The sequence below is a fragment of the Antechinus flavipes genome, chromosome 2 (genome assembly GCF_016432865.1).
Source record: "Antechinus flavipes isolate AdamAnt ecotype Samford, QLD, Australia chromosome 2, AdamAnt_v2, whole genome shotgun sequence".
Lineage (NCBI taxonomy): Eukaryota > Metazoa > Chordata > Mammalia > Dasyuromorphia > Dasyuridae > Antechinus > Antechinus flavipes.
This window is the reverse complement of record NC_067399.1, coordinates 16,578,888-16,606,532: the sequence shown is the minus strand read 5'-3', so window position 1 is coordinate 16,606,532 and position 27,645 is coordinate 16,578,888. Positions and strand designations below refer to the sequence as shown.

The 27,645-nt window shown below is 41.2% G+C and overlaps 1 protein-coding gene across 1 annotated transcript in view; it reads left to right on the top strand.

Moving 5' to 3' along the window:
- Positions 1–9,356: 9,356 nt before the first annotated feature.
- DPYSL2 (dihydropyrimidinase like 2) overlaps positions 9,357–27,645 on the top strand; it is a 144,161-nt gene continuing 125,872 nt past the window's right edge. The window contains exon 1 of the mRNA XM_051974153.1: positions 9,357–9,794. Within this exon, the coding sequence (XP_051830113.1) occupies positions 9,441–9,794 (354 nt within the window). The 5' untranslated portion in view covers positions 9,357–9,440. The remainder of the gene's footprint in view (positions 9,795–27,645) is intronic.

Sequence of the window (27,645 nt, the reverse complement as noted above, 5' to 3'; positions counted from 1 at the left end):
CAACATAACACTTCAGATATGATCTGACAAGGATAGAAAGAAGTAAAAATAATCACCTGTTTCATCTAGACTCCATGTCTTTCTTAGAGCCATCTCAGATTTTTTTCCACAGCCACAATACATATTATCAGACTCCAGATTAATAATAACTTATTAATATGTCAACAACTTGTGATTTTGCCAGTATGGGAAGTTCCTCTATTGATAAAGATAGCAACTGGCATCCTTAATAAATAAGTTTTTGAGAATTGTTTCAGGTGTGGAAAAATCAAGTGATTTGCTGAACGTTATATAGTGAGTAAGTTTCACAGACAGGATTTGATACTCAGATCTTTCTGATCTTGAGTCCAACACGCTATCCACCATGCTGCTTTTAGTATAATATGACACAATGAGTGGAGCTGGTGACACAATGAATGGAGCACTGGGCCTGCAGTATGGAAGATCTGAATTCAAGTTCAGCCTAAGACATCTACTAGCTGTATGATCTTGGGCAGGTCACTTAACCTTGTGTGCTTCACTTTTCTCATCTATAAGATGAGCTTCAGAAGGAAATGGCAAACCATTCAAGTATCTTTGCCAAGAAAATCCCAAATGAAGTTATGGAGACTTGGAAATGGCTGATGTTACTGAACAACAACACATGATATGATATGACGCAACATTATGACACAATACAATATGATACAGCATAATATAATATGGTACATTATTATATGATGTAATGCAATGCAATGTTGTAAAATGTCATCTGATATAGCATAGGATATGATATGATATGACTTAATATATACAAGAATAAATTGGATCTTTTCAAATGTATAAATAATAGAATTAAATTTATAATAATATGTCATTCTTCAAATGATCCGTGACCAAAAGATATGAACAGACAGTTTTTAGACAAGGGAATCAAAACTATCTATAATCATGTGAAAAATGCTCTAACTTTATTGATCGAAGAATACAAATGAAAACAAATCTGAGGTATTATATCCATTAGATTATCTAATATGACAGAAAAGGAATATGACAAATGTTGGAGGGGATGTGGGAAAACTGGAACACTAACGCACTGTTGGTGAAGGAGTTGTGAACTGATCAACTATTCTGGAGAGCAATTTGGAACTATGTCTGAAGAGATGTAAAACTGTGCTTACCCTTTGATCCAATAATAGCACTACTAGGCTTGTACCATAAAGAGATCAAAGGAAAAGGAAAAAGATCTAAATGTACAGAAATATTTCTAGCAACTCTTTGTGATGGCACAGAACTGGAAATTGAGGGGCTACCCATCAGTTGGGGAATGACTAAGCAACTTGTGATATATGATTGCAATGGAATACTTTTATGCTATTGTTGTTTGTCCTTTGTTCTCCAAGAGGACCATTTCAATGAAGTGATGTCATAACATGCAAATGAATTGGATTTATGTGAGTGAGGGCTGTACAAAGTCACCATTTTCACCTTTCCTCCTGAAATCATCTGGGTCCAGTGACAAGATGTAGATTAAGGTGACTGGAGTTGATCACGGATATAAAGAAATGATGAACTGGATGTCTTTAGAAAAACCTGGAAAGCCTTATGTGAACTGATACAAAGGAAAGTGAGCAGAACCATGAGAATATTATATACAATAATAGCAATATTATATGATGATCAACTTAGAATGACTTACATGGCTGATGTTACTGAACAACAACATATGACATGACATGACACAACATTATGATACAATACAATATGATACAGCATAATGTAATATATGATGCAATTCAATGCAATATTGTAAAATGTCATCTGATAATAGCATAGGATATGATATGATATGACTTAATATATACAAGAATAAGTTGGATCTTTTCAAATGTATAAATAATAGAATTAAATTTATAATAATATGTCATTCTTCAAATGATCCATGACCAAAAGATATGAACAGGCAATTTTTAGACAAGGGAATCAAAACTATGTGATCCAGTGATCCAAATATAGTGATCCAGAACTATTTCAAGCACTTCTAGTGAAAAATGCCATCCACTTCAGAAAAAGAACTGATGGAATGTGAATGCAGATTGAAGCATACTGTTTTTAAACTTTATTTATCTTTATTTTTGACCTTTTTTTCCTCCATAACATGACTAATATGGAAATATATTTTGCATAGCTTCATGTGTATAACCTATATCAAATTACTTGTCTTCTCATTGAGGAGAGAAGGGAAGGAAAGAGAGAAAATTTGAAATGCAAAATTTAATAAGAGGAAGTTAAAATTGTTCTTACATATAATGGAAAATACATGTGAAAATAAAAAAATAATAATTTGAGTGACTAAAGCCACCCAATTTTACATTATTCATAATTATAAGGAAAATAAATCTAGAAGTGAAATTTGGAAAGTAAAATCACTGGATAAAACAAGTGAAACTGATTCCTGCATTAGTTTTCTTTTGTGGAGTATCAGTCTGTTTTTGCAAATGCACATCTAGGTGTTTCGTTGCATATTAAATGCCAGTTATTAGTATAATACTTTTCCTTCTTAGTCATTTAAATGTGGTTAATGAGTCACTTGGGACTTATAGGAAGTGGAGGAAAGAAAGGCTATCAATCCATTTTTGAGGCAAGGATTTGATAAATCGAAGTATGGATGGCTGCCAGTACATTTCAGCCGCTGTCCTGTGGTGTCTATTGAGGTGCATTCATCATTCTTTCCTGGCCATAGAAATATCCATCAGTCCTAGGGAGTGCCTCTCTATTGTAAATGCTGACTTATCACTGAAGCAGCAGCAGCAGCACCAACCCAGCATCTCTCTTAGTTGAGATCTGTGGTGCTGAAAGGACAGCTCCTCAAGACCAGAAAAGCAAGATCTGACCTCTCATCTCTGCTACAGATTGCATGACCTTTGGCCAGTCACAGGACTGTTCTAGGCTTCAATTTTACCATGTGAGCAATGGGGGGAGGATTAGAGAGTGTTCAGATATTCCCAAAGGATGTTTTCAGGATACAGTGAAAAAATGGTTGTAAAATTGTTTTAAGTTTTTAGGAAAAAATAATACTATTTCTACTATTGTTAATAATGATGATGAGCAGAAGGAAGAAGATAATGGTTTTGATAATAATAATAATAGGGTCAAAATCATAGATTTGGAGCTGAAAGTGTCCACCTGGTAATCTAGTTCAATACTTTTATGTTGAAGATGAGGAAATTGAGGCCCTGGGAATTCATAATATCATGAGAATTATATATACATTCACTTGTAGTTCACCTTATATTTTCAAAATGCTTTACTAAAATATTTCCTTTGTCTATGTGTTTGTTGGGTCATTAGAATGAAATACCCTTGAAGGACGACTGTGGTTTAGATTTTGTTTTGGTACCCCGAGTGTTTAGCACAGTTCTTGACACACAGTGTATTTTCTAGTCTGATCATTTAGTCAATGGAGTGTTCCCATGTGATAGGCACTTGACAAGGGGAGGTGATACAAAGAAAAGTAAAAATGGAGGAGAGAAAAATGAAAGAAAATCCCTACCTATGAGCAAACGAGATATAGATAGGATGAGTTGGACATAATCTCAGAGGAAAAGAACTGGCCAGATGCAGTTTATCACTCAAAGCTAAGGGTTCAGATAATCAATACTTTAATAAAATGACCTCCAGGTAAAAGCAATGAATAAATAAGGATAAATAAGTTTACCATAAAGTAAAAGCAGCTAAAAGCCTCTAGCAAAAAGATAAAAGCAATCATAAAGGAAGTCCCCAAGGGGCTCAAAAATTCTCCACTAAATCCTAAAACTGTCTTTTTGCCCAGAGTTGGGTCATAGAGCACTCCACCTGGCGACAAAACTAACTCAAACTTCCCTAGATCTGCTTTACCAAGTCTTATTTTAAAACAGAGCGGCAGAGAAGCTAGGTAGTGCAGTGGATAGAACACCAGCCCTGAAGTCAGGGAGACCTGAGTTCAGATTTGGTCTCAGACACTTACACTGCCTAACTGTGTGACCCTAGGCAAGTCACTTAACTCCAATTGTCTCAACAAAAAATAAAATAAAAATAAAACAGAGCTAGCTGCTGGTGGGAATGTTTTGTCATTGATTCAAGTCACCCTGTTAGTTTACTAACATCCTGGCCTATGACATAAACACAACAATTTTTTTCATTTATTCATCCTCACAACAACTCAGAGCAATTTAATCATTTTTTATCAATAAAGACAGCAGGTTATTAATAAAAGGATAGTGACTGACCTTCTCTCTTAGACCAAAGATAATCACTGCCATGGGTGGAACTCACAGTTTATATAACTTTTAAGCAGTAGATGGTTCATCAAACAACAGTGAAATTTAACTTTGGTTAACTGATTAAAGGTAAGCTGTATTAAACTGAAGGGCTGAGTAACTCTTAGATAGGGAAAATAACCCTTTGCTAAATTAGTCCCAGCTATACCAGACCTCGCCCAATCTTGGACTATCTACACAAACACCTCAGTATTATTATCCAAATAATTTTGACTTTGTAGATTCTCTGAAAGTGTTTTGGGGACCTACAGGTGTCTGATTATCACACTTTGAGCACCACTGGTCTACAATAACAATATCATCCAAGGTCTTATCTTTATAGAATAGTGTAACAAATTAGGTACCTTGTATAAGAGGGCTGGTACATGATAGACTTAAATGAAGAAGAAAACAGTGTCTCCAATATGAAACAGTCTTCCTTCATGATTTCCTCAGTAGGAATTCCATCCCCAAGGCAAATTGGAGTGCCACTCCTGTATTGGTCCATAAATTAATTTTGACCACAAAGGGTTCTACTGATACTTTTTAAAAAATCCTTTGCTAGACCAGTCATCAAAACCATTGCAGGTGGGTCATAACAACAGACAAGTGCCTTGGTAAAGTGTTAGAAACAATGTCTTATTCTGTCCATGCAAAAAGACTGGATGGATTATGGGGTGGTGGTGCTTGAGGGGTTATTAGCTCCCCTTTACAGATGAGGAAATCAGATTCCAAAAGGTTAAAGGACTTATCTATGATTATACCCCAAATGGTAAAATGAAGAGAACATTGGTTTTGCAGATGGAAGACCCTGGTTCAAATCCCTTCTTGGATTGGACTAAAGGGTTGGACTCAACTGCCTCTGAAGTCCTCTAACTCCATGATCTGAACTGTATAAGGCAGAAATTGTACCCAGATATTCCTGACTCTGGTCCAATGCTCTATTTGATATTTCTTAGATTTAGAATTATGGGCTTTGAAGCCAATGGGGCCATTAGACATCATCCACCAAACTAATTGTTTAGATAGGGAAACTGAGGCCAGGGGAGCTTAAATTATTTTCCTAGGTCTACACAGCTAGTAATGGAAGAGCTATAAATCAATTTCACAGAGTACAACTACAGAATTTTGGACTTCAGAGGTCATTTTATCCAGTTTATACATGACGTGCTTTTCAACCCAGTGCCATTTCCTCTATTTCCTCGTGCTTCCTTTGAAAATCCACTGTCCCTTTCATACTAAAGGGAGGCTCTAGAGTGAGCAAGTCTGTTCAAGGGACTTTTTTCCTATTGCTAAATAACAAAGAGTGGATCAGTATTTCCCTGTTATGGTGCTAAGTACATGAGGCTTCTGATTCTCTTCCTCTTCCCCTTCCCTTCCTCTGCACACCCGTGCACTTTTTTTTCTTTCCTAATTTCCTTTCTCTTTTCAATCTGAGAGTGCAACCCCCCTTTCCCACTCCCCACTTTTTTCTTTCCTAATTTTCTTTCTCTTTTCAATCTGATATTGCACCTCCCTTCCCATTCCCCATTTCCCCCTAATTTCCTTTCTTTTTTCAATCTGAGATTACAGCATCCCCTTCCCACTCCCCACCTAATTTCCTTTCTCTTTTCAATCTGAGATTACAGAGCCCCTTTCCTACTCCCCCATCCAGCTATCCAAGCTGGTCACACGGACAAATCCCACCTCCTAATTCCAACCCATTCAACTGTATTACAATTGGGGAATGAAGTGCTCGGTCCCATTCAGCCTTCCAGCGGGTCAAGATCTCAGGTAGGGCTGCATTGCTACATTTAATTTCCACCTTTAGTCACCCCAGTTTCTGGGCATGCCCAGTTGTTCTGCCTCAGTCACATTTGAATTTCAGCATGCAGACCGCATCCCTTCAGGTTGGAGCAGCTGCAGAGAGAGGAGAGAAGCAACAGGGGCTGGAGCTAGTGCCTGGGGCAGGGAAGGGATGGGAATGCTGAAGTTATGGGAGGAGCACCATGGGAAGGGAGCATCCGAGGCGCTAGTAAGATTTTGGGTGTTCACCTTGTCAGTGGGTGTCCATTATTGGAACACAACACAACACAGACACACATACACACACAGAGAGACTGACAGTCGCCCTCCCTCCCCAAACAAAAGCAGACATGCCGGCAGGCTTTCCTGCCAGTGCTAGGCAACCTTGCAGACCCACACTGAAAGGCACGGGGAGAGTGTGTGTGTTTGGATGGAGATGGAGGGGCCAGAATATTCAAGGAACCCAGCTTTGCCCCCTGTTTATTTGTCAATTGACCTGCTTGGTTAGCCTTTAGCTCTTGATACTCCACCATATAGGGGAGGGAGCCCATGAAGCAACCCTGATCCATTGTGATATTCTCCTCAGGCTCCTCCCCCTGCCTTCCCTAGGAATTTCAGCTTCAGGCCTGTGATGGTGAGTTCCTTCACTGACACTCTTATTTCTCTCCCCTTTGCCCCTTCCTAGCAACCCTGACACCCAAAGAGCAGGAAAAATCCCTCACCAGGAAGCAGAGACCATGGATCAGAAGGAGATAAGTAGAACTAGAAAGGATCTGGGGGATCACTTAGTTTACCTTTCTGCTATGTAGAAGAGGAAACTGAGGCACTAGAGAAATTAAGAGACTTGCCCAATTGCAGAGGTGGGATGGCAACTGTAGATCATAGAATTAAATCTAAAAAGGACCTTGAGGGGGAGAAGAGGGCTCACTGAATCCTACTTCCTCAGAAAAGCTGAGACCCAAGACTTGCCTAGGATCACACAGCTAGTGAGTGTGTGGGGCAGAATTGGAACTCTGCCCTTTTGGATGCCAAAATCCAACACTAATTTGATATGAGATTCTGGGAGAAATTGAGGGTTGTAGAAAACCTGAGAACAAGGGGAAGGGAAATGCCACAGTTAAAGCATTCTTTAAAGATGGCTTACACTTTTTTTTTCTTTTCCAGGCAAATGACATTAGATGACTTGTTCAAGGTCGCACAGCTACTAAGTGTCAAGTATATGATACTGGATTGTAACTCAAATCCTCCTGACTCCAGAGCTTGTGCCCTATCCATTACATCATCTAGCTGGCCCTACTCTTTCTTTCTTTTTCTTTTTCTTCTTCTTCTTCTTCTTCTTCTTCTTCTTCTTCTTCTTCTTCTTCTTCTTCTTCTTCTTCTTCTTCTTCTTCTTCTTCTTCTTCTTCTTCTTCTTCTTCTTTTTAAAAAGAATTGTTATGGGATAAGGCAAGGATGCAATGAAAGTCTCTTCCATCTTCTCTCCATTAGGGCACCAGTCTAGAATGCTGATTCCCTTTCTCCTTTCCATCATACCTTTCCATCCCAGCAGGCTTTATGAAGAGTAGTGGATGTGGGCAGAAATTGTAGAAAGCTGCCTTAGAAACAAAGCCAGCATTTGCATCCCTCCCTAGGCAGGGTATGAGAATGGCACACCCTCTGGGTCTTGTCCATTGGCGATTTTGAGCCTTTGTTAGAAAATATGACTTGGTTTAATTTGGTTCACACACGTTAAATACTTACTGCATCCAAAGCATTGTTACTGGCACTGGAGAGTCAAAGACAAAGCAGTGTTTGTTCTCAAGGAACTCAACATATTCCCAAGTGAGTTAATACAAACTTATGTTGGAGAGGGGGGTGGGAGGGAGAGACAGAGACAGAGAGACAGAGAGACACAGAGAGACAGAGAAATGACATTAGGCAATTCATAGAGCCTTGGGGAGCCCATTGCTAAACGAGTCTTGATGAAGAGGAGTCTGATAGAGATGAGGAAGGAGGGAACTAGAGCTGCAGGAGGATTGTAGGATTTGGCACAAATACTGTTCACATAGAATAGGGTTTTCTGGAATGGAAAAAAAAACTTCCCTCTTGGGGCCTTCTGCATACTTTGCTCTAGCAGCAGCCTGCTGGCATTGTTTGTCCCTAATTCTGGAGTAGTAATTGGGGAGATGTTTATGATGGAGGTGTCCCAAACTGAGGGCCAAAATCTTCCTATGGGGCGATGTAGTTCTGGGGGATTCTAATCCAGCTCCTCCTTGCCTGAAACATGTCGGGTTGGGGGCAGATAGGTGATTCTGTGACGTTGGGCTTAAATTCGGACCCAGTCAGACTGTATGACTTTGAACAAGTCATTTCTTCCCTCGTGGTCCTTAAGTCTGAAGGTTAAGGGAGGTTCAGTATTGAGAATCAGTGATTGTATTTAAGTAGAACAATAGGGACTGGATAGAGTGGCCGAATCTAACAGGTGTTTCTTAGTGGGAAAAGACTGGGTCTGGATCCTCCAAGCTCTGCTGGAGACCCTGGGCTGGGAGCTGGGTGGGGCAGCAGGAGGGCTGAGACCCGAGTTTCGGGGCTCCTCCCTTTTCTTCCCCAGACTTAGTCTTTCCTCTCACTTGCAAGTGCTTGTCCCCTCCCCCCTCCCCGGGTTCGTTGCCCACGACCCCTTCAGATCCATTTGCCAATGGACCACTGGTCGCATCACTTCCGGATCTCTGCTCAGGCTTCAGCCGCTGGATAGCCCCCACCTCCCAACCAGCCAGACCCGCCCCTCGCCCCATCCTCTCTTTCTCTCCCTCCTCGGGCTGCTGGGAATCGGTCACATCCTTCTTCCTCCTCCACCCCTTTGCCCCCTCCCCATTGCAGCGGCAGAATCCAATCTCCCGGACAGAAGTTCACTGCCCGCCCCCCACCCAGAGGCCGGCCCAGCTCCCCGGAGCGTGGGAGAGCAGAGGAAGGAGACAGGCTAGAGAAGGCAAGGGTCGGGCCAGGGGAGGGGGGATCCTTCCCTTTGCGAACACCTAGCCTTCTGGAAAAAGCAGCGGCCGGCTGGCAGCCAGCGGATTTTCCTGTGGGGGAGACAGGGAGAGGGAAGGAGGAGGGAGGGAAAGAGAAAAAGAGAGAGAGAAGAAAGGAGGGAAGGACGGGGAGCCAGAAGGGAGAAAAGGAGGGGACAGAGGGAAGGAGAGAAAGATAAGGGGAGGGAAGAGAGAGAGAGAGAGAGAGAGAGAGAGAGAGAGAGAGAGAGAGAGAGAGAGAGAGAGAGAGAGAGAGAGAGAGAGAGAGAGTCACACACCCAGCTAGCCAAAGCGAGAGCATAGCTACCTCCAGCTAGCGGAGGCAAAGCGAGCGTGCCCGGAGCCCCGCGGCAGCGGCAGGGGAGCCATGGCCGAGAGGAAAGGCTCAGCGGGGAAGCAGGGGGACGATGAGGAGGTGCCGGCCTTTTTCAAAAACCTGGGCTCGGGCAGCCCCAAGCCCCGGCAGAAATTCTGCGGCATGTTCTGCCCCGTGGAAGGCTCGTCCGAGAACAAGACCATCGACTTCGACTCGCTGTCCGTGGGCCGGGGCTCGGGCCAGGTGGTGGCCCAGCAGAGGGACGTGGCCCACCTGGGCTCCGCCGGGCAGCCCCCTTACTCCCGGCACAGCCCCGGCCGCCAGCCATCTGTTGAATCGTCCGGGAGGAAGGTGGAGATCCGGAGGGCCACGGGCAAGGAAGCCCTGCAGAACATCTGCGACCAGGTGGGTCGAAGGGAGCTGGGCTGGGCAGAGGGGCGGCCCGGGGCGGGGGCCGCGCGGCTCGCCCTCCGGACTGCGGAAGGGCCGCCCGGCCCGCGGGCGGCCGCCCTTCCGGGAATCGGCCTCTCCCTCCACACCCACGCCCACGCCCACATCCACGCACACCTCCCGGCAGCCGGGCTCCTCTCTGCAGGCGGAGGTCGTGCGCCGGGGATGCTGGATCTGCTCGGCGGGGCCCCACCTTAGGGAAGAAATTAAAAAAAAAAAAGATGTCGGGGCTGGAGGGGGGTGAGATTGGGGGCGCGGGCAGATGGAGCCCGCAGCAGCCTCCTCCGGGAGATTGCACTCCCATCCCACTTCTGGCCGTGGCCATGGATGGCGCTTGGAGCAGAATGCCCCACCCTTTTTTTTTTTTTTTTTTTTTTTTTTTTTGGATGCAGATCCCGAAAATGCAGCTGGAGCAGCGTGGCTTTGGAGATCTGGCTGCTTCTCCACCACGCGGTTCCCTCTGGGTTACCTTGTCATCGGGGGCAGGGGGGGCGGGGCGGGCGAGCGATCAGATAGTGTCCCACCAGGAAGCCCAGAGCCCCTCTTTCTGACTCCCCCGCCTCCCATTCCCTTCCATCTGTCCGCCCCACCCAGAGTGCTCCCGCAGCTGTCACTCCAGGACCATGGTCAGCTACTCAATGGCCGTTTTCTTCTCTCACTGGGAGACTTTCAAGACCCCCACCTCCTATCTGCAGCTTTTTAGGAGCCAGGAGGGATGTGGGTTCGGCCAAGGGAAGCGAACAGCTTGTAGATAACCCAGGGAGTGAATAAAGTGCTGCCCAATATCCCCCCAAAGGCTGTCCCAGGAGCAGATCCCAGAGCCCCTTTGGGGGGAGCGCTGAGGAAGGGGTGGGGCAGGAGTCAGGAGATTAAGGAACCACTTTGCCAAAGAGGATTCTCCAGTAGGGCAGAGCCACACAATTTTCTGTGTGCTGGGTTTAATGGGGGCTGACTCGTGGGACCCCCCCCCCCCATTCAGGAGATCCTTTGCCAAGATTGTATCCGACCACAGAAGATCATACTGGTTCTCCGTGATCGACCTCTCACAAAGGGTTCACTTTAAATTTTCTCCTCTGTAGGACACTCACCTTTGCGGGGGGGAGGGGGTTGTCCTTGCTTGCTCCCCAGGCATTGCACACCGATAGATAGCATCATCACTTGCCAGTGTCTTTCACATTGGATGTACTTTTAGTGGGTTGGAAAGTCATTCAACTAACTAGCGTCTGTTGGGTCCCTCAGCCATGTGCCCCGTGCTGGGCATCCTGCAGGGATACAAAAGAAGCTCAAAGGAAAGCTCTTGTCCTCAGGGAGTTCTCGGCCTTGAACTCTATAGGGAACCATGATTCAGCTGAATTCCAGAAGAATTTTATTAAGCACTTACAATGTGTCAGGACAATGGGTCAGATGCCGAGGATGAAAAGCCAAATACGGCTCTGAATGGTAAGTGCAATGGGAGGATGAATCCATCTTCCTGATGGGATACAGGGACAGGTAGCCTAGTGAGGTGGATAACTGGCCTAGCTAAGAAAGCCTAATCTTTGACAAACATTAACATGGAGTCCTAACCTTTCCCTACTCCATCAACTCTCCAATATAAGTACTGTAATAGTTGACTTACTGATTGAGGTCAGGAGGGAATTTCCACACTGAGTTTTCCAGATGAAATCACCCATCTGGACCAAAAAATAAACAAGAAATGAACATCACATAGCTCTTTCTCAGCAATACCCTGTGTAGGTATTCTTGTCCCCATTTTGCAGATGAGAAGACTGAGACTCAAAGCAGTTATATGAATTACCCTTGTTCACACAGATAGTAAATGTGAAAGGTGTATTGAGCTTCAAACTCACTTCTTTCTGATGTCTGATCTAGCCCTCCACACACACAACAACAATACACTCTTTTTCAAGGTCAACAACTATGGACTTCATTTGGGTCCACGAGCAGTATCCGGTCACTGTTTATAAGCATCGAGGAAAGAAAATTCTTGTTTTCTAACAGTGAGAGGAGACTTTGAAGGCTATCCACTCTTCACCTCCCAATAATTCACTGACAGTTGACTTCACAACTTGTGTCAGTCCCTTTAATGGGGCATGTACCAGTAAGAAGGCAAATTCAGGCTAGAAAATGAGGAACAGCCAAAGCAATGAAAGATGATGGCTTTATTCAGGCATCACCACTAATGAGGAAGGGGGTCCATATGTGTAAAGGGTAACACTGAAAATATGGGCTAATAGCCCATATGCTTTGGCAGCCCTTTAGAGGACAATGCTGTTGATTACCAGAAGCACTGATCTGAACATGGCCTGACTTCCAGAGAAGTTGGGATGATCCCATCATGCAAATGGGTAATGCCAGAAATATCCTGGGGATATTCTGACTCCACAAAGGGGAGACCTGAGACAGGAACCTCAGTTGTGGACTGAGTCCTTTTCAGTCCTCAGATGCAGCAAGTGCCTCAATTACCTGGCTATTTAGAGCATAGTGTGTGTGTGTGTGTGTGTGTGTGTGTGTGTGTGTGTGTGTGTGAGAGAGAGAGAGAGAGAGAGAGAGAGAGAGAGAGAGAGAGAGAGAGAGAGAAAGAGAGAGAGAGAGAGAGAGAGAGAGAGAGAGAGAAAGAGAGAGAGAGAGAGAGAGAGAGAGAGAGAGAGAGAGAGAGAGAGAGAGAGAAATTTTGGCTTGAAATTTCCAAGTCACTGTCTGTATTCTCTGATTTGTTCCTATATCAGTTCCTACCATACTTGAGCATTCAGGACAAAGAGCAATTATGAGAAACCGTGGATCAGCTCATTCAGTGCTCAATTACTTTGTTTCTATGCAGGAGGAAAAGAAAGAATTTGATATATCCTCCTTTGTGAATGGACAGATTTTTCTACATAAGCATGTATTAAGTACTTGCTGTATACCAGGCATTATACTAAGCACTAGGGATATAGGGGAAAAAAAACCCACACTGTTCCTACCATCAAGTAGCTCAAAGTATAATAAGAGAAACAATGTGAAAACAACTACGTATATATGCAAAATGTTTGTAGCAGTCCTTTTTATAGTGGCAAGGACCTGGAAACCCATCAGTTGGGGAATAGCTGAATAAGTTATAGTGTATGAATGTTATAGAATATTGCTGTTCTATAAGAAATGATGAGTAAGCTGATTTCAGAAAAGCCTGGAAAGCTTACATAAATGATGTTAAGTGACATGAATAGAAGCAAGAGAAATTGTACAGAGCAACAACAAGATTATATGATAATCAACCATGATGGATTTGGCTCTTTTCAATAATGAGGGATTCAAGGCAAATCCAATAGACTTGTGATGGAGAGATGTGATCCAGAGAGAGAACTATGGAGACTGAATATGGACCAAAATATAGTATTTTCACTTTTGGGGGGATAATTGTTGTTTGTTTTTTTTCTTTTTCATGTTTTCCTCCTTTTGATTTTATTTTTGTTGCACAGCATGATGAATATGGAAATATCTTTAGAGGAATTGCATATTTAACCTAAAACAACCACAACTACAACAACAAAAACAACTTAATACAGAACAAGATCAGAGACAAAAGAGCTCCTACTATTTTTTAATTTATTTTTTATTTTTTTATTGTAATTTTTTAATGATTTCTTTTTTCCCCCTTTTTTATTATAGCTTTTTATTTACAAGATATATGGATGGGTAATTTTTCGGCATTGACAACTGCAAAACTCTTCTTCCAATTTTCCCCCTCCTTCACCCCACCCTCTCCCCCAGATGGCAGGTAGACCAATACATGTTAAATATGTTAAAGTATATGTTAAATACAATATATGTATACATGTCCATACAGTTATTTTGCTGTACAAGAAGAATCAGACTTTGAAATAGTGTACAATTAACCTGTAAAGGAAATAAAAAATGCAGGCGGACAAAAATAGAGGGATTGGGAATTCTATGTAGTGGTTCATACTCATCTCCCAGAGTTCTTTCACTGGGTGTAGCTTGTTCAGTTCATTACTGCTCTATTTGAACTGATTTGATTCATCTCATTGTTGAAGAGGGCCACGTCCATCAGAATTGATCATCATATAGTATTGTTGAAATATATAATGATCTCCTGGTCTTGCTCATTTCACTCAGCATTAGTTCATGTAAATTTCTCCAGGCCTTTCTGAAATCATTCTGTTGGTCATTTCTTATTCCATAATATTCCATAATATTCATATGCCACAATTTATTCAGCCATTCTCCAATTGATGGGCATCTTCTCAGTTTCCAATTTCTGGCCACTACAAAGAGACCTGCCATAAACATTCTTGCACATGTGGGTCCCTTTCCTTTCTAAAAATCTCTTTGGGATATAAGCCCAGCAGTAACACTGCTGGATCAAAGGGTATGCACAGTTTGATAACTTTTTGAGAGCTCCTACTATTTTGATAATGGATTTGTTCCTGAATTTTTGTTAGTGCGTGATCAGATAAAATTCTAATAAAAGAAACTGGGATCAAGCTTAATCACTATTATTAGATATCATGCAGCTTTATTGCTGTTGTTTTTTCTGTTGTAATCTATGCACATCTTCATTCAGTTCATGTTTGTTTTTCCACATATCTCTGAAGACTTCAGTCATTGTTCCTTTCAGCACAGTAGTTAGCTATTTTTCAATTGATAAGCATCTACTTTGTTTCCAGTTCTTTATTACTATGTAAAAGAACTTTATGAATGTTTTTTGTGTATATAGACCTTTCTATCTTTGACCTCCTTAGGGTATAACCTTAGCGTTGGGATATCTGGGCCAAAAGATATAAATATTTTACTCAATTTTGTTGTTAAAATAATTTTGAATTGTTTTATAGGATGGTTAGACCAATTCACAGCTCCACCAACAATATATGTGTGTCTGTCTTTCTGCCATTCTCAGGAAGACTTTCATACCAAATGGACTTTGAGTCTAGTAAATGAGAAGGCCTAGATGAATGAAACCTCATATTCTGGGGTGTCTGCACACTTAAATCACTAAGCAATGAGTGGCCTGAGTTAAGAGTTCAATATTCAAGTCCCAACTCTGCCACAAATTCATCTTGTGACATTGGGCAAGTCCTCAGTTTTCTCCTCAATAAAATGAAGACTGTAGGGGCACTTAGATAGTGTAGTAGATAAGTCATTGGGTTTGAGGTTAAAAAAGACTTAGCTTCCTGAATTCAAATCTAGTCTTAGACATCTTTTAGCTGTGTGACTCTGGGCAAGTAACTTAAACTGGTTTGCCTGATTTTCTTCATCTTTAAAATGAGCTGGAGAAGAAAATGGCAAACCATTCTAATTTTTTCCAAAAAAAACCCAAATGTGTTTATAGAGAGTTGGACATGATTCTTATTCCTCAGAGGAGCAACTGGGAACTGAAGAGGTAAAAGGTCACAAAGATCCAAGGTCACAAAATTAAGCAAATCCATAAGTGGTAAAATTGAGATTTTTGACCTGTGTTCTTTGATTGTAATTTTTCATCATTCCACCGACCTCTCCTGAATGAAAACATTTTAAACATTTGGAAATATATTTTTAACATGCAAACGTGATCGGAATTGCTCAAGTAGAAAAGTATTAATTTGGAAAATTTCCATTACCTCCTTCTTTTACTTCTTAATTCTCCCCTCCCAGCCCAATGTGTCCAGTGCCTTCTACTCCTCATAATGCTCTCCCTAGGTATTCCCTTCCCATAAGTGCTTCAGAGATTATTCCCCTTTTCCCCATTCCCAGTTAAAACCCCCACTCCATGTGGTCATGTGAGGAAAATGATTCATGCTATACTGTGAATAGGTGACCTGCAAAGGATTTTGAACTTTTGAAAAGGAAACTACTTAACATAAATGTGTCTCTAATTATGGAAATGTATGGAGGAAATACTGAGAAAGGGTGAGGTCATTCTGGAAATGTAGGTTAGAAATATGGTTCTTTATAGCATAATTTCATAGGAATAAGCAGAGTTAAGATTCTGGAGTTAGAATATAGAAATTGTATTTTGGAAAGGCTATTAACAGCTCAGCATTAGGTCTTTTTCATTTATAAAATGATGTGATTACATTTGATGGCCTGTGATTTCTCTTCAATTTCCAATATTCTATGGTCTGAAGTGCTGGCCCCTGATTTAGAGGCTAACTATGCCGAAGGAGAGACCACAAAAATGGAAAATTAGTCTTTCCTTTGTCTGACAGGCCATCGTGCTTTTGATCTACTAGTCCTAAAAAGATTCACTATGATAGATTATTGATTCATGTGTATTAGCAAACTGGTTATTGAATTAATTTGAATTAGATTTTGTTCATCCTTGGTAACCTCATATCCCTCGAAGAGCTTTTTAATGAATTTAGAATGGTGATGAGGGTACTGTTTAGGAGAAGACTTGGGTCTCCAAACTTCATTTCTTCACCATTGCCTAAATGGAAGGGACAGTCATAATAACTATGATTCAAGACAATCTTGATAAAAGATTAGATAAATGTTTATAGCAGGGCTACTGGAAAAAGAATCCCTGACCATGGTGCTGAATCTGGCTTTCCTGGTCTCCTATTTAGAGAAAAAGAAGCTCAATAGATACGTCTATTTTTTTTTTTCCATTGCACTCCCAATGATTGAAACCAGTTATGGATTCTGGTGCTGTTGTACATTATGCACACTCAATGTCCTTACCAAAACGCTAGCAGAAAGGGTGCAATTATCCCTCGAGCCATGATTTCTCTCTCCATTAGGTCCTCTTTCATTCCCTTTATCAAGGGTTCAGAGACTGGTTCCCTCCCAAATAGTGCCTTACTTTGTATATGAAATAAATGCAAAGAGTAACCAAGAGATATTGGAATATTAGAAAAAAGTGGGTTCAATAGAAAGAATTCTAAATTTAAAGTTAGAGGACCTGTATTAAAATTCCAACTTTAGCGCTCATACTAAATGTAGGATCTTGGACAAAACCCTTACTCTCTCTGAGCCTCAGTTTCCTCATTTATAGATATAAGGATAGGGTTAGATGGCCTCCAAAGTCCCTTTTACATCTATATCTATGTTTTGCTGATGCTATGACTTTGGATTAGTCATTTAACTTTTCCAATCCTTATTTTTCTCATCTTTATATGATGTGGTTGGTGCATGGCCTCTAAGCTTCTTTCTAGCTTTTTATCTATAATCTTAATGATTCTACATCTATATTGCTATAACATGTGAATGTATTTGTGGAGCACTGCCCATCCAAATTTCAACTATTCTCAGACTTATTAGGTGATTTTTGAGAGTTTACTTAAATTTATGTTACCCTACAACTCTATTCTTTCCCCCTCTTACTTTTTGATACTCCTTTCTCCTATTTCTCCATGCATTCCATGTCTTCATACTTCCCAGAATCCTCCACAATGGTGCCCCACCCAGAACCATGCTTTCCTGAAGTTTTCATGCTTCCAAATGACTATTTTCTGTTGAGGAACTTCTTCAACTTAGCTACTCTGGTCTGACTGACATAGACTTCATGGTTCCATGATGTTCCATCTTCCACCTCTGTGACTTTGCACAGACTGTGTCTGTTTTTGAAATGTACACCTTTCTCATATACATTTCAGAAAGCAAGGATTGTTCCAAAGTCAAGCTTGGTGCCCCCTCCTACAGGAAACCCATCCTGATTCTCTTTGTTTTTTCTGTGTGTGTGTGTCTCTCTCTTTATGTCTTTGTCTTCTGTCTCTTTCCTCTCTCTCTCTCTCTCTCTCTCTCTCTCTCACTCTCTCTCTTTTTTTTCTTTCTCTCTATTCCTCTCTGTCTCTCTCCTTTATAGTGTTCAGAGGAATATGGATAATAAATTTAAATGTTAAAGGGACCTTAGATTTATTTTTTTGATGTGTGAATTGGGGACTTTGAGAAGTTAAATGGCATGCTTACAGGTTCATAATAATAAGCAGTTGGTGGTACAGTGGTTAGAATGCTGGGCTTAAAATCAGGAAGATTTGAATTTAAATCTTGACTCATATACTTGCTGATTGTGTGTCCCTATACAAGACACTTAACTTCTGTTTACCTTAGTTTCCTCATCTGGAAAAGGAAGATAATAATACTATCCAGAGTTATTGAGAGAATCAGAAGAGATAATGGTAAAGTACTGAACATAGTGCCTAGCATATAATAGGTGCTATATAAATGGTGGTGATTATTTCTGGTGACTTACTATTTGGAAAAACCCCAATCATTTTGCCTTTCTAACTATGGTACCCACAATGTTTGGGGAGGGCAGAGATTGTGTTTTTGCCTTTGTGTTCCCAACGGTGAGCATGGGGCAAATGCTTGTTCATTGATAGAATTTTTATTCATTCATTAATTGTAAGCACTTGATAATGTTTGTGAGTTGTATTCAATGTGGCATGAAAATAATAGGATCATGGACTCAGCTGGAAGGGGATTTAGACACCATCTAATCCAAGTTCAATTTATATTTGGGGAAACTGAAGCTTAAATTAATAATTAAATTGCACACATTTGAGGCTTTGAATTCATGTCTTCTGGTTCCATCTCTAGTGCTCTTTCCTTTACCAAAAAAAGTAGAATGGGAAGGCAATCTCCCCTAGAAGAGAGAGTCTGTCTTTAGGGTCTTGTTGAATGGAAGAATGAAAGCTAGCCAGTCCCTCCCAACTCCATTGGGAAGGGAAAGGGAAATCAGGCTCATTAGGGTACAATGCATTGTCAGAGATAGATTTGGTGAACGTAAAGACCCAGTCTCATCTGGCAGGTAATACATTCTGCATCCCACGTATGCTTTCCAGACACTGCCAATTTATCTCTGTCTGTTTCCAGTGAACAAAAGACAGAAAGCAGCCTGGATGCCCACTTGTCACACAGTCTGCTGGCTAGGTCATTTTTCCTTGCGGGGTTGTCATGAGGTTGAGGTGGGTTAATGGATTGAAAGCATATTGTTAGCTGGAAAGGGCCAGACAGACACGAGTTTATTAAAATGATAATAATGATCATGAACACAATATATGTTGTCTTTATAAATCACTCTAAGTTAAAAAACCTGGATCTCTCCTCCCAGCCCCCTTCACATGAGAAACTCATCCAAATCTCTATAGTTAGCATGGTTTAGGATGGTTCAGTGATGGACTTTTCTTGGAAAGAATACTGGTCTTTGGATACTAAGGCCTGAAGTCAATTTCTGCCACTTACTATCTGTGTGAGCCGACATATGGGAAGAACGATAAAAGCATGTGAAGAAAGATGCTGATTTTTGAGATGAGCGTCTATGTGGCACAGTGGAGAGGGGTGCTGGTCCTGGACTCGGTTTTCTTAGTTCAAATCAGATACTTATTAGCTGCGTGATGCTGGGCAAGTCACTTGATTCTGTTTGTCTCAGTTTCTCACATATGAAATGAGCTGGAGAAGGAAATATCCAACCAGTCCTGTATTATTTCCAAGAAAATCTATGACCGGGTCATGAAGAATTGGATGTGACTGAAATGACTAAGTAACAACAAAAATTTTGAGACAGTCATACTTATCATCTATATTTAACCTACAGCAGAAGGAATTAAGTGGTAAAGTGGATTGAGTCCTGATTTTGGAGGAAGGAAGACCTGAATTCAAATTTGATCTCAGATACTTACTAGTTTTGTGATCCTGGGCAAGTTACAACTTTTGTCTGCCCTAGTTTCCTCAATTGTCAAATAGGGATCATGAAAGCATCTCCTTACCAGGGTTGTTGTTAGGATCAAATGAGATATTTGTAAATATCTAGCCTCATACCTAGCACATAGTAGGCACTTAATAGATATTTGTTTCCTTCCTATGGGTGAATATAGAGTCATCCATGTGTTTTGGACAATCAGGGCAAATGAATTGGACTGAGAATAAAATAAAATAAAAATAATAATAAAAAATAAATAAATAGGAGAAAAAGACTGGGCTACATTATGTTTGGGAAATCACCAAGTCCTTTAATGCTTGCTTCCCCCAGTTCTCCCTAAAACAAGAGGAAGAATTGGATGCAGTGGGAAGAGCACTTCTTCTAGAGTCAGGTAGGATTCAAATCCTACTACAGATGTTACTGCTTGTGGACCTTGAACAAAATACTTAAATTCTCTAAGCCTCAGTTTCCCCACTGATAAAATGAGAAGGTTCAACTAGATACCCTCTTAGTTCTCTTCCAGTTTCAGATCTATAATCCAAATTCTGGCACTGCCAGTTTGTAAACATTTATTAAGAACCTACTATATACCAGGCACTGCGTTAAGCGCTGGTATACAAACGGAGCAAAAGACAATCCCTGCCCAGGAACTCATACTCTAATGGAGGAAGCAATGTGAAAACAACTTTGTACAAACAAGCTTTCTACCAGATAAATTGGAAATAATCAATAGAAGACAGCAGCATTAAGAGGGATAATTCCACCTGTGGACAGTGGAATCTGGGATTTAGTCAGGAAGCAGAGATGAGAGCAGAGAGGATTCTGGGTATGGGGGACAGCACATAAAATGCCCAGTCTCTAAAAATGACTCTCCTTCTTTAGAGTGAGAGAATTGGACTAAAGGGCAGGGAAAGCAGGTCCCATCCATTTCTGACATTCTGGTCTAGTAGATTGTACAGGGACAAGCAAAGATCTTTTGATCATTTCTCATTCATGGCACAAATAACCTTTACCACATCCTTGGCATAGCAGCAAGCTCCAGAGGGAGAATCCTGCATTTCATTTGTGGACATCTTTACCCCATGTTTCCCCGATAATAAGACACTGTCTTATTATTTTTTTGGACAGAAAAACACCAGAGGGCTTATTTTCAGGGGAGGGCTTATTTTAATGAACATTGACAGCAATTTTAATATACAGGTAAATGTGAACAAAAAAAAGTACCTTTATTCAATAATGATCATGTCATCTTCTTTAACAACATCGTCATAAGTGTCCATACCCTGAATTCTGTCCTGGATGTCTTGCGCCTCTATTTCCTTCAGAAGAAGTGGACCCAATCTGTCATGTCCAGCAATATAGCTCTCTTTAAATGAACATGTCTTGTCCAGGTAACCCGCTCATAGTGCCTTGGCGACACAGCTGTCAGTAATTTTATCCCATGACTTCTTCACCCAAGGAATCATTACTTGATCTATTCTTCTCTCTGCAAGGAAGTTCTTCATTTCTTTAGTGCGGTGAGTGCTGGCTGAGTTCTTCTTTTATCCTCCATCATGCCCCTTTTATCCTCCATCATGCCCCCTCACTCCCGCTTACATACCGGGTTTTTATGTTGTTCTGCCTCAGCTCTACTCCACGGCACTGCTCTCAATGGCGCCAGCAAGCAAATCACTGGGGAAGAACAGGATGACGCGCTCACTGCTGCAGCTCTGATTGGATGCAGCTCAGAGCGCAGAGTGCGTTTCACCCCGGGGTGGGAAAGGAACGGTGCATACAGAGGGTACCGTAATGTAGTGTGTAGCGCAGGGGATCACCTTCATTACAGTAGCAATCTCAATAGGGCTTATTTTCGGGGGAGGGCTTATTTTAGAGGAATCTTACACAGTAAGGGGAGGGCTTATTTTTGGGATAGGTCTTATTATCGGGAAAACATGGTACCTCATTTATCTGGTTGGAACAAGATATGTTATGGGGAGCCTTTGAATTTATTTACATAAAAATATGGAATAATTTCCCCCAAAGGACAAAGTCTCTGTCTTCCAGGAGCTTACATTCTGCTAGGGTATAGTGTCTGTCTCGATAAGTAAATATAAGGTTTTTGGAGAGGAGGAGGATACTAGCAGTTTGGGGATCAGGGAAGGCTTCCAAGAAGAGGTGGTAATTAAGTTCAGCTTTGCAGGGAGACAAGAGGGACATGAAGGGAGTATATTTTAGGCTTAGGAGATGTCCATGGAAACCCAAAGAGATATGGAATTCTGGGTGTGGAAAATAGAGAACAATCAAGTGTAACTGGAACATAGAATTTGTACAAGAAAGTAATAAGATGATAATGGAGGCAATATGGTATCGTGTATAGTTTAGTTGACATTGGAGCCAAGAAGACCAATCTCTGACATATACTGGCTGTGTATACTTGGACAAATCACTTAATTTCCCAGTGTTTCAGGTAATTTTCTCAGGCTTTAAGGTACAGAATGAATGTCAGCCTACATTGGGAAAGGGAATTTTCTCACTGGGAATTCCCTACACCAGTGAACTCCTAAATCTCATCCCCCCTTCACATACTATGAACAACTATTAGAATTTATATTAGAATTAGAATTTTTGCCATTTGCAAAGTACTTTTTATATATCATATAAATATACTTTGACATATTTGATTTTCATAAGAATCTTGAGCAGTGATGACTACCATTGTTATTCTACCCATTTTAAGTGGATCTTCCTCTTTAGATGAAGAACTGAAGTTCAGAGAAATAGAATGACTTGTCCAAGATCACACAACTGGTGACCAAGGTTGAAGTGAAAGCCCACTTTGAATCATTCTCTCTTTTACTCCCAGATTGAAGCCCAATTGTGGAAGGCTTTAGGTGGCTTGTGTTTTTGCCTCAAAGGCAATTGCAAAGTAGTGACACAGCTATTCACGTCGGGGCTTATCAGATTATTTGAGCAGCTATGGGGAGGAAGGCATGGATACCAGAGTGGTTGGAGCAGGAACACGAAATAAGAGGCTACTACAAAATTGGCCCAAGAGGTGACAAATGTCTGAATTTGGAGAAGTGATTGTGTGAGTGCGGGAAAAAGAAATATGTATATGTGTATATATTACAAATGTGTGTACATATATACATACATGTATGTTTATGTATATAAAGCCTTGGAGATGGAATCAATAAGATCTATTGGTTATGGGTTATGAGGAAGAAGAAAGGCTCAAGATTCACTTTGAGTTTATGAACCTCTATCTATCCTTTTCTCCCCTCGGTAGTGTTTTATTTTGCTAGTTATATGTAAAGATACTTTTCAATATTCATTTTTGTAGGATTTTGAGTTCTAATTTTTTTCTTTCTTCTTCCTTTACTTTCCTGCTCCCAAGACAGCAGATAATCTGATATAGGCTATACATGTACATCACAAATATTTTCATATTTGTCATGTCATTAAAGAAAAATCAGAACAAAAGAGAAAAAATGAGAAAGAAAACACAAACAAAAGGTGAAAATACAGTGATTTGATCCACACTTAATCTTCATAGTTCTCTCTCTGGATGCAGATGGCACTTTTCATCCCAATGTAATTGGAATTGTCTTGGATCATCACATTGATGAGAAGAGCTCAGTCTATCATAGTGGATCATCACATAATCTTGTTGTTGCTGTATACAATGGTTCTCTTGGTTCTGCTCATTTTACTCAGTTCATGTAAGTCTTTCCAGGCTTTTCTGAAATTAGCCTGTTCATCATTTTTTATAGAACAATTCCATTCCATTATATTCATTGCCCAATTGATGGACATCCACTTAATTTCCAAAAATTGCTGCTCCATTTTTGTGCATATGGGTCCTTTTCCCTCTTTTATGATCTCTTAGGGATACAAGCCCAATAATGGAATTGTTGAAACCAAGGGTATGCGCAGTATCATATCCCTTTGGGCATAGTTCCAAACTGCTCTCCAGAATGGTTGAATCCATTCACAATTCCACCAACAGTGTATTAGTGTCCCAGTTTTCCCTCATCCCCTCCAACATTTATCATTATCTTTTCCTGTCATCTTAGCCCATCTAAGAAGTGTGAGGCGGCGCCCAGAGTTGTCTTAATTTGCATTTCTCTGATCAATAGTGATTTAGAGCCCTTTTTTATATGACTATAAGATGATGGCATCTTTGACAGAAATAGAGAAGCTAGCAGGAGAAAGGGGTTTAGAGCATAGGGTGGTGAGTTCCAAATGGTGTGTATTGAATTTGAAATGCTGGCAAAATAGGCAGTTGGCAATGATTGACAGGATCTTAGTGATTTGGGATTACAGTTCAAAGAAAGCATAATTATGTATCTATATCTGGGAGTCATCTACTTAGAGACTATATTTAAGCTCGTAGGAATGGATGAGATCGACAAAGGAGCAAATGTAGAGAGAGAAGACTAGAAAACCCAGGACTTAGCCTTGGGATTAACCCATTGCTAGGAATCAGGAGAGGGATGATGATCAAAGGAGATGGAGAAGTAGATGGACAAGTATCAGAAGACTCATGACAGGGATATCAAGGAGTGTAGTTAAACTTACTCCAACAACCAGTTGTAAAAGATCCACTATGGCTCTCATATCGTTCTAGGTCCTGGGGAATAAATGTAAGAACAACCCCTGCCCTTAAGAAGCTTACGTTCTCTTGGGCACGTGGTACATCAAAAGTTACCAAGAAAAAGAGGGATGAAACCGGGCCAGTATAGCTAGCACTTGAGAAATCCTTGGCAACCATTGAAAGAGAAATTTCACACTAGGGATGGGCTTGGAAGCCAAGATGGCAGATGATATTTTGAGTATCATCTGCCAGAAGCTCGTGAAAAGTAGACCTTTTTTAGCTAGCAAAGTATTGTTTCTGCTATACTGCAAAAGTGTGGTTGGCCCGCCCGTGATGAGTGCATTTAGAATTCCTGCGTGTGTTGTACATATGTATGTATGTGCATATATGTGCATGTGTTTATATGTGTGTACACATGTTTATGTGTGTATACACTGTGTTAATGTGTGTGTGGGCATGTATATATCTCTCTAATGCACTTAGATGATCTTTTGTGCTAATTGAGAGGCAGTCTGGTGGAGTGGACTATGCTGGTTCTGGAGGCAGAGAACCTGGATTCACATGTTTGCTCTGTCGCTTAATAGATGAATAAACTTTGCCTCTCTGGGCATCGGTTTCCTCATTTGTAAAATACAGGAGCTGGGTTAGACCCTTTCAGATCCAAGTCTATGAGCCTCTGATCTTTCAAACATGATTTCTTGTAATAACAGAGAATATTTTGGCCTGATTCTTATTATCAAGAGAAGCATAAAATAAGAAGATACATGCTAATAATAATAATAATTAACATTCATATAATTCTTACCATGTGCCAGGCACTGTGCTAAGTAAGCACTTTTACAATTATTACCTCATTTGATCCATACAACAGCTCTGGGAGAGGGGCTACTATGATAGCTATGTAATATAATATAGACACATAGCTAGTAAATAGCTGAAGCTAGATTTGATTTCAGGTCTTCCTTAATCCAGAGCTGGTGCTTTTTCTATTGTAACCCCTAGTTGCTCACCGAGGGCGCTGGCTGTGATTAGAGGGGATGTCAAGTGAAGACTCCAAATAAATGGAAGAGGGATTTCATGTCTAGCTGGTGACGTCGTCCAAACCCTCCTGTTGTAAATGACGTGATTTCTGTATCAAGTTCCACAACATAGCAAAGCCCAGTAATAATCACTCAAAAAATTGGATTTGATTCTCCCTAATGGAAAAACCAAATAGATGAAGAATGATTATTGTTCAGACTAGAAGTGGATGATTAGATGGCTGTTATCTAGAGCTGATCTAGCTTGTACAGCCTGTAATCTCCTCTATCTTTTAGAGAATCATGGGACCATTGAAAAGAATATGGTCATAAGATCATAGATTTAGACTGAAAGTGATCTTAATGGTCATCAGGTCCAACCCATTTATTTTTATAGATGAGGAAATGGAATCATTGAGATGTAATGTGACATGCCCAGGAGCACACACAGATTGTGTCTGATTTGGGATTTCCCTTAGGGGGTGAGAATCTTGTTCTTCTGTACTGTCAGTAGCTGTCCCCTCATTTTTACATCCAAAGCAAGAATGTGAGGATGGATGTGTTTCAGCTCCTCCAGTGACATTTCCATGTGTTTCATGGACAAAAATATCGGGGTTGGTTTGAGCTAACAGCTAAGTTAGAACGATAATAGCCGAGTTAAAATTTTTAGAGGATCTAAAAACTATGATTCTTAGGACATCCTTCTTTGTCCTCTGCCTCTGTTGCTGAAGAAGTAGAATGGGGACCCCTTGCGTGACACCGTGCTCCATTTTGCTTTTTCTTTGAAGTCTTTGGGTTGTAATAATCACATAATTTATCTCTCTGTGACTAGCCTATTGGTGATGAACCTTTCTGTGTTTAACCAAGCAGATCCTTAGAAAGAAGCTAGTATTTAGTGCTGGTTCCATGAGGAAACTCTTTTCACAAAGGAGGGATGTGCCAGGATTTGTGTGCTACTGACACAGACTTGGAAAACCCAGGGTCAACTCTGTCATGCGAAAGTCATTGGAAGAGGACATTGTAAAGGGATGGATGAGAATTATTTTAAAATATCAAAATTATTAAAAATCAAATAATTAAAAATGTATTAAATGCTTGCTATGTGCCAAGCACTGAAGATACAAAAAGAAAAACTTAACAGTCTACTCTCAAGAGACTCCCATTTAAATGGGAGAGATAATATACAAGGAGGCTCAGCTTTTGGGTGGAAGAACTAGAAGTCTGTAGGTTTGAGTGGAGGTGCAGATGGCAAGACCCAAGTGGCCTTCATCTCATCCAGAGGTGACCTGGCAGCGTCCAGGTGTCTAGAGGGCAGAGCAGCAGCATAGAGGGTTAAGGCTCCCATAACCCCGAGATATGGCTCAAGGCTCATGGTAAGTCTGAGGGAGGCTGTCCATCTGGTATTTAGTGGTACAGCTGCTCATTTAAACAGCGGAAGTAATCAGGTTTATTCTATAGGGTAGGGATCCTAGAGAGAACTGACCTCCTGCTTTTGGGAAGGGAGCCTAAAGGTCAGGACTATGGAGATTCTGGGTTCCTTCTGTCAGATGGAAGGATGGGGGATGTTGGAGAAAAGAGTGGGGGAGAGGACATAGCAGTACTTCTTTTTCTGGGTCCTTGACACCTGGATGGATGCCAAAGGGCCTGGGGTAGGGGATTAGGGATGGAAGCCCCCAGCTAACAGGGCAGCTGTTCCTGCAGGGACTCATATTTAATTAGCTCTTTAAACTTGGAAAACTGATTATTACACCTGGCTCCACATCCTGCAGAAGACAGGTTTGCCAAAAGCTTGTGGTGGGAGGACCTTGGGGGAGTTACCTAGGGGCTCCTGAGCCGATACTGAGCAGTCACTTGGAGCATTCCTTGAACTGAATCATTCTGCTTTTGGCATGGCCCAGCTCTCTAATCTGACCAGTCCTGTGCCCCACCTGGCAGTTACCCAGAAGCCCTTCAATCTGTGACTTCAGACATGATCTTATCAGAAAGAGGAGGTCAAAATTACATAGCTGCAAGGGACTTCAAAGGGACAATATTGACATAAATAAGGATTATGGGGAAGGCATCAATCAGTGACTTTTTAATGAAAAGAATGTTGGAGAAAGAAAATAGTTTTGTTGATATACTTGCAAACCACACAAAAAACAGCTTTTAGCATAGAGAAAAACAGTAGCCTTTTCCCAGATGTTTTTGAGCATTATTCCGTCTTCCCACACTGACCAAGTCTCCATCACCATGACAACGAGACATTGGAATGGAAATGTGGACAATCAACTTCCTCACACCTTAAGCTTCTTAATGATTGGTTTTGTTGAAATGTTCAGATAGACTAAAATCACAGGATCTCAGATTTGTGTCAGAATTCAGAGGCTATCCAGTCAATGCTGTACTTGAACAGGAACTCCTTCTATAGCATCCTTCCTTCCTCCCTTCCTCCCTCCCTCCCTCCTTTCCTCCCTCCCTCCCTCCCTCCCTCCCTTCCTTCCTTCTTTCTTCCTTCCTTCTTTCCTTCCTTCCTTCCTTCCTTCCTTCTTCCTTCCTTCCTTCCTTCCTTCCTTCCTTCCTTCCTTCCTTCCTTCCTTCCTTCCTTCCTTC